Source organism: Elaeis guineensis, chromosome 7 (genome assembly GCF_000442705.2).
Source record: "Elaeis guineensis isolate ETL-2024a chromosome 7, EG11, whole genome shotgun sequence".
Lineage (NCBI taxonomy): Eukaryota > Viridiplantae > Streptophyta > Magnoliopsida > Arecales > Arecaceae > Elaeis > Elaeis guineensis.
The window spans coordinates 93,760,336-93,768,592 of NC_025999.2; the positions used below are offsets into that span (position 1 = coordinate 93,760,336).

The following is an 8,257-nucleotide window of genomic DNA, read 5'->3' on the forward strand; positions in this document are numbered from 1 at the left end:
CTGATTATTGCCAGTAATATAAAGTTCATCTGGATTAGTTTGCAGTTTATGATCATACAAAATTAATTTCACCCTGTAAAATTTGAAAAGAAAAAGTGTTTGAAATAAAAATGTTGGTACTTTATTGTGGTCAATAGTTTATACGACGATGGCATTTGACCTTACGCTTCGCAATATGTTGGTACTTTTATCTTTGGATGCAAAAGTTTGTTTCCATACACATAATTTAAACTTTTTTATTTCTTCCGCGCGCTTTTTGTACATTTTCTTCATCAGAAACGGTAATGGCAAGTGATACGCCATGATGATGGATAACACTTAAATTTATGACAAGGAGTTTGGTATATCTGAAGCTCCTTGGAACGATCAGGTATTACCAGTGCAATAATGTAGACACGTACATGACTGACCAAATGAAGCCGCATCTTCTTTCATATGGTATTTCCGGGACTTTAACCTGCCAGACCTGGCCAAAGGAATGGTTAGGCCTTTACCACCCGATCTTGCAGTCCACAGACCATATTTGCAGGCACTGCTACGTCAATCATTTTTGGATATGGCAAGTTCAGATCTGGAAAAGGGAAAAGAAAAATCAAACAGTAAAAAATGCACATTTTGTTAGCCGGATATGGTATGATAATCCATAATCACTATACTGAAGTATTTATTGCAGCACACACTCACTTTCCATAATACTCTTGAATGTTTCCTACAAAAAACCAAAAGAATGAGTAGAAGAAGCTCAGTCAAAGCCAGAGAACATAACTCTAAGAAATAGAAGAAAAAATGCACCGAAAATGGGACGGATAGGAGTTTCATAAAGTGAATTCCACTTCAGATTTATCAATCAGTTAATTGTTTGTAAACCACCAATATATAAATAAATAAAAGAGAACATTTACTGGAGAAGTTACCTCATCTTTTGTCAGACGAGGATTATAGAGCATCTCTTCTCCAACTGTACTAACCTGAACATCAAAGAAGTTGGTCTAAGCCACGAGGGCAAAAGAACATGAAGCTAGAAGGTTATGGTGCTTCTTACAGTGAAACCTTTGTAGTCATGAGCAGGATACACCAAAGTGTCCTTTGGCAATGTAAATATCTGAATACAAACAGACAAGAAGCCATTACATTCATAATACTGCTTTTGAATATCAGAAGCATGATCAGAAAAATGCAGCATCCCAATTACTTGCCTGTGAATGCACTGATTGGTAGAGCTCACCAGAACTCCCTCCCTGGAAAAATGGGGGGAAAAATGTTTAGGTGTTCAGCTAATTATCAAAAGAAATATCCTCTACCAGTTCCCTCCTGCTGCATGGAGAGTACAATATATACCTAATATTGGAGGTACTCATGCTAAATTTTCTTTCACAGGTTGTCTTACACTTTGTAGCAGCATGCCCTTCCAATAAGACATCATGTTTAAATATGAGATTCAGGAGTACAATGGTTGCACAAGCATAGAATCCTATTAGGCTGAGTTATCCAGCCTATTAATGTTGCTTTTTGGGTAACAGCCCAAGTACCAAGACATAATAATTTATAGTTTAAAGCAGGCGTTATCATAATATAGTAAACACAAGCATTGGTATCTAGTTACCATCATTCTTGGCATTATGATGAAATTATCATTAGAAACAGAATATATATCTTTGGCAACATAATAATATCAATATAATTATACAACTTAATAGTCATAATGACAAGCATGATGAACAAACCTTACCTAATTTCCTTGTTCGGCTTATTGAGTCCTTCAAAATTCAATACAATAAAGAATTATTCTTTTTCCAAAGCAGATACAAATGAGCTTGATCCATGGTCCTTGTCCCCATGGGTTCTGCCATGTACACAAACAGAAGCAACCATCCATATACGGCTGTAAATTGATCTTGGCCACAGGTAACTACACCATTTCAAATAGTTTTTCATTACTTCATCTTCTATAAATCCAACTCTAGTTTTCCCCAAGTGCATTCATATCGAGAACTATTCTAGTTTTCACCACACTCCACACATCCATCCACACTTGACTGGTTTGATATCTATGCATTCAGCACATCTGTTATTACCTTCCTTTATGTGGATAACGTACGATACATGAGGTAGTGAAATATAGGATGAGAAAGGAGAAAATTATAGGAATTACTGACTATTGATGCATGTTTCACATACTCCATGATATGAACTAAGGAATCACTCATAACCCATCCAATTTTCATTGAGTGCCACAAATTTCTTCATAAATACCCCCTTGAGAAGCTTTACAAAAACCAAGCCACCTATTTCCCAACCATTAGATTGAATAAAATAGAAGGACCAACCATGACAGTAACCTGAAAGAAACTAAATGATTTTTATGATTACCCATAACCATATGATTTCAAGCCCAACTCAAAGTAACTATATGAACCCAAACCTGACTGAAGTACTGAAGATTTTTTGTCTATAATGTAAAAAGAGTGGATGATGGTAATTAAATTCAACCAGATATAGAGGCTTCTCATCTAAATTTTGCACTGCTTTGTGCACAAACTGTTATTACTTCTTTTTCGAAATTCATGGACCTTTCTTGTCACAGACACTTGCAGTGCGTGCATCTTGACTTCAAGGTACTGTTTACTGGCACATCATATTCTAAACCAATACAAGGAACCAATAACCAACATTGCAACACCTTTAATATGGCAGATGATGCATCAAAAAGTCCTTAACAAACAATGTCACAACATTTGTATGGGGTTTAATCTAATTGTAGTGTCCTCTCTACTTCTGTCAACTCTACATTTGGATCTTACTCTGGCATGTACTTTACCATGTTCGTTTGACAAATGACAAGAGGAACATGAATGATGCCGAACTTCAAGGGCTCAATTTCACATTCTAACGCAAAAGACAATATACAAGAGAGATGATCCTAACAAGACTCCCATTCAAAAAGCAGTAAAATAATAGCAGGCAAACTCTCATGCCAAATTTAACAGTGTCCATGATAATATTGTGAAATCCCAAATTTCAGGGGTATCAGGACCTTTGTCTATCCCAATAATGATGTTATATTTTTCTTTGGAGTCAAAAATATAGGTAATATATTCTCCAAGCAATGTGACATATTTACATTTTTCCAAGACATGAAAAATAGCAAACATTTGCACCTGAAAATCTGTCCTTCCACAGCCACGTATAAGCAATGCATCACCAGTGAATGCCATCCTAGGATGAGGTTGACCAGGCCCATCTCCTGTTACATATGTAACACAACCCAAAGTATGACCAGGAGTAGCTCGCACCTGCATACATATACCTCAGAGACACTGTCATTGCAACCCAAACATGTTAAATTCATGTATTATCATAGTTTATTATTGTGGGTTGTTGACTGCTACCTAGTTAATGCACAAATTTCAGATGCAAATATCATTTTCATGTCAGAAACACCAGAATATCATTTAATTCGCAGATGAATGAAACAAAATGCATCATTAATGAACCGCCAATGAAGCCCGAGCATTTTTATGAATTACATATGATCAGTGAATAGAGATTAGCACTGTCAGATTATCAAATTATCAGAGCTTATACATGCATTATGTTGATCCTTCCCAATTTACTTCATACTAATTGGAACTTTTGTATAGAAGAAAAGAGTGTTCTATTAACATATTCGAAAGTCATCAAAGGATAGAACGAGTTTATGCCTTGTGCTCACTCAGCTAATAAGAATAAATTGAAACTAAGAGACCCTACCTCCAGGAACAGACTGCCAAAACATATTTTATTCCCAGCTTCTATTAAAAGATCTGCTTTTGAATTGCTAGCTTTGGAAATAATGGACTTCACACCAGGCACCCTATCCTACAAATTGAGACAGAACAGCATTAGTTATCAGAGAAAAATAAAAGAAAAAACTAAAGAAATCTCACATATTAGGAAGAGAAAATATAATAAGGCTTCCCAACATGAATCATCTTTGTTTCTGTTATAATTAAAGTTATTAAGAAAGTGATTAATTGATTGGACTGCTGCAAAAGATGTCACTAACCTTTATCAAGCCTGTTCCTGTGATATGATCAGCATGGACATGAGTATTCATGGCATAAATGAGCTTCAACCCCAGGTCTTTAACAACGGAAAGATCTCTGTCAACTGTTCTATCCACCGGATCAATCAACTACATAAGTATTTGTCTATTAGATGTGTATTCTAGCATTCATTTTTATGAAAACAGCTAAGCAGATAGACTAGAAAGCACTAAAATAGACTGGTAAACAATAGTGACATATAAATCACAAATGATCTGTATCTAGGTGCAGACTTTTAACATGCAACAACACAATAAATTATGCAAAAAGAGATGAAGGTTAAACCGGTCTGTCCATCTGTTGATCAAAATTTTCAAGCATCTTGAACTTAAATTTTCAAAATTTAAGCCAATAAAAGATAGATGCTCCAAGATGGAAGCATAAACCAAGACTAGCAACAGTAAAGGAAGGGATTTATGTTTTGAGTTCATCCAATTCTCATATACTTCGTTCATACCCAAGTAGGTAGCTTTATTGGTAGAAACTAGGAAGTAGACCTTTACTTCTTAAACACAATTTAACCAGTCATTGCATATTAAGATAGCAAAAAGAAAGAAGAATAAACCATCAGTATGTACTTAACCATCATATCCTTTAATGGAGCTAAGCTTCATCTATTATAAATGTGCCTATCCATTTCTAGCTGTGTCTTGATCATGAGTTCATCACCAGTTCTCAAACAATAGGGCCAAAGATAAAGCAACACGACATGAATATTGGTGCATGAAGCCAACCTCAAATCTATACCTCACAGCCACATAAAGCTAAAATTCATGTGAAAGGTGATGTCCACTCAAAAGGGGCTATATGAGAGAGATTTAGTCTTGGATAGAACATAGCTACAGTGGAATGGCTTTCATTCAACAATATCGTGCCTCCATTGCCACTGCTCCACCATCACGGCATGGCTTTCACTTGCCATTGAATCACTGCCATGGCCATGGCCATTGTACACCACCGGCCAAGCTGCCAGCACCATTGCAAGGGATCAGGGCCCCTGCATCCAGGAAAGAAGAGGAAGAAGAAGGGAGATGGAAGAGATGAGGAGGGAGGGCCGAGAAGCCCAAAGAGGGGGCAGCACAATGACTAAGGTTATGGTTAATACGGGGAAAAGAGCGAGGGAATTCTAAGAGTCTCGGTCTAGAAAGTCTAGTGAGAGAGACTAGTAAGAGGTGATGGCTTATTCATTTCTCGTTGTAATTTGTAAGGCCCAGGATGCTTATAACGGACAGAGGATATCTGTCCATGAAAACTACATGGTCATCTCGTGGAAAGCCACCAACTAGAGAAATGAACCTCTGCTTTGGTGTCTTACACCATTATCAACTATGGATCTGGTTTTACTTTATCTGGTTGTCTGGGTTTGAAGGCTTATTTGGGAAAAATTTAAAAGTTGATTGTCGAAATGGAAACAGAATTTCAAATCAGACTATGTTTTATATTCTACAGTTCTACTGATACATAAATAAAGGTATATATTCTGCTAGAAATAAATGTGAAATGCTACAAAAATTAAGAGTTCGACTAGACCGTACCTTAATTCAATTAAGAAAAATAACAATTTTCATTACTTCAGACAATCCCATCAAATTTTACAATTCATTATCCAAATATCAGAGTTTGATTCATCTGATCCCTGTTTTGCTCTAAGAAATAAATTGTTATTCAGGTTGGTGATCTAAGGTCAAAAGAATTGGTTAATCATCCAAGGGGGGAAAATCAAGATTTGCTCATAGAGCAGTTTTCCTGCTCACGTCTGAAGCACAGCAACAATAATCCACTATGTTCAAAATTGAAGTCAACAAAAAGAAGTAAAGTGGAGAATAGACTCGATTCTTGCTCATCATAAGTAGGAGATATTGATGCCAAAATAATCTAGGAAAAGTTTATCCCTCTTAAGAAAGCGTAAAGTGGAGAATAGATTCGATTCTTTCTCATCATAAGTAGAAGATATTGATGTCAAAATAATCTAGAAAAAATTTATCCTTCTTATGAGTTGCTTTCTCCCAAATCACTTTACCATAATACTCCCGTACCATCATCATAAAAACCAAACCCTAGGAAATAGACCGCAAACTCCTCTAACATAATCGAGAAAAAGTAGTGGAGGTGCAGAATGCTGTCTCACTTTCGTATAGACCGTGAAGGCAATTTAACAGTGAGCAACGTGGTCGCTTAGAATGGAGAATGGACATTCACCGGGAGTGAATCTAAAATAACATATAAGCAAATCAGAAAAGCACTTCAGATTATTGACTACATTCAAAAACTATTTCAATTTGGAGATCCCTAGCCTACCCACAATAACAATTTAAAATAATTAAAAAAATTGACACAAAGTCTCGCTTATTTATATGACAGATGAAATGAAACCCGAAACAAGATAAAATTATCAGACCTCCCCATCGAAAACATTTTATTCCCAAGAACAAGAAGTAATGGAAATACAAGAAAAACTCCGAAATCAAATTTAAGCACTTAAGTAGAGAGTTGCTACAACAGCCAAATAAGGTTCTAATCTAAGAATCACAGTTATTTTGGGAAAAAATAAAAGAATAAAATAGACCGCAATGTATGCACCGGATAGATTGTGCTAGAAAGAATGAAGGGAATGAAAGGTTATGGCGGCGGCCTCACCAGAGCGGGCTTGTCGGGATGGGCGACGTCCGCGAGAAGGTAGGTATAGGTGGAGGACTCCTTCTCGAACAGCTGGCGGAAGAGGAGCTTCGGTGGCCGCACCGCCATTGCCGCCGTCATTACTCCGGACACAAGCTTGGATGCCGGCAACGCGGTCTTAGGAAAGGACGGAAACCTCGAAGGAGAGGAGGAGGGGAAGGGAACGAAGGACGGAGGAGAGGGAGAGTGGCGGAGGAGGAGGCGGTGATTAATACGAGGCAGTAGCATATTTCTGGATGATGGATTTTATTCGTTCTTTCCCTTTTCTTGTTCGGTACGCGGCGTCGGGGGCTCCGTCGCGGCCAGCTGGTCGATGCTGCGTCCTTGTAGTTTCTCTCTCCGGCGAAGCCGGGTTTTTTTCGCTTTCTTGGAGATGGATTGGAGGCTCCTATCTTCTTGTTGGTGACGGGTCGTTCGAGGAACAAGTCCGAGGACATGGCAAGTGATCGTGTCAATGGGCTGGGCCAGCCCAGGCCCAATTATATTTCAATGTTGGAAGTACACCACCCCAATGTCCAATGAGGAAGCTGCACATATAGCCAAACTATTGGAACACCCTTGAATTTTGCAATAAAATGTATCTTGTGACATGATTTAGAAAATATTGTTTCTTGTTAAAAAAAAAAAAAATGGCTTAGGATATTCTTAATGAAATTCAGGGGCATATTCCTTTGATTTCCTTTCTCTCATCAGGCTTTAACATCGCCAAGTGTAGTGATGGGTTGTGGGTCGTTTTCTATGACAAGGATGATTGATTTGTTTGTATGGAATTTGACGAGGCAATTTGTCGTCATTCTCCAGATTGTTGATGGTGACCAGCATAGGAAATGGATCCCTGGATCCAGCCCTTCGACTCAAGTTGATCGCATCAGGTTGTATTGCAATTTAAGTCAGATCCAGATTTTAGACGGTAGCACATTTGATATGTGCTCTATGGCTAGTTTCACTTGATGCACAACCGACCTCGTTGGAGTCTCTGGGCCGATTTATAGGACACGAACCTGGTGTATGAGCTTATAATTTTGAATTGCAAATTGGACTATAGCTAGTAATTACTCCGGCATTTGAATCTTTGAGTTGCATTTGGTGGTTGGCAATTTATCCAGATTATTGATAATTTAATATGATAATTTAGATTATTATATTTAGTATGTTTTTTAGATAGTAATCGAGATTATCTCATGAGAGATAATCTGGATTGTCTTGGGGAGGAGTGGTTATCTAGATTACCATTTTTTTAGCAATGTTGCAATAAAAATTTTGGACAAAATTATCTTTCAAAAAAATCATACAAAATCCATTGCCCAACCCTTCCCTCTCCCCCTACCCCCCTCCGCATGTGCCCCAGCCCGCGGCTCCTCCATCTCTCTTTGCTTGTCTGTGGCTCCTCTGCCCTTGTCCCCCACCATCCACCGTGCCTCCTTCACATTTGTCTCCATCACCCCTATGTCTCCACACATGCCCGTCCCCTTCCCATCTCCTCTTGTGCCCGTAGT

General features: G+C 38.0%; 1 protein-coding gene across 1 annotated transcript; it reads right to left on the minus strand.

Annotated features, from left to right (window-relative positions):
* Positions 1-216: 216 nt before the first annotated feature.
* On the minus strand, positions 217-7,155 carry LOC105032196 (persulfide dioxygenase ETHE1 homolog, mitochondrial). The gene is made up of 9 exons (XM_010906574.4): positions 6,723-7,155; positions 4,046-4,174; positions 3,751-3,858; positions 3,159-3,293; positions 1,197-1,238; positions 1,043-1,102; positions 915-968; positions 685-709; positions 217-571 (listed from the first exon to the last, which is right to left on the minus strand). The coding sequence occupies exons 1-9, from the start codon at positions 6,987-6,989 to the stop codon at positions 483-485; spliced, it is 909 nt and encodes a 302-aa protein (XP_010904876.1). The 5' UTR covers positions 6,990-7,155; the 3' UTR covers positions 217-482.
* Positions 7,156-8,257: the final 1,102 nt, after the last annotated feature.

Bases quoted from the DNA above. Each gene is read 5' to 3' on its own strand.
- LOC105032196 (XM_010906574.4), bottom strand. From the start codon at position 6,989: ATGCTACTGCCTCGTATTAATCACCGCCTCCTCCTCCGCCACTCTCCC. The intron at 1,103-1,196 runs GCAAGTAATTGG...GTTTGTATTCAG, and splicing joins ACCAATCAGTGCATTCACAG to ATATTTACATTGCCAAAGGA. The intron at 710-914 runs GTAACTTCTCCA...GGTTTTTTGTAG, and splicing joins CTCGTCTGACAAAAGATGAG to GAAACATTCAAGAGTATTAT.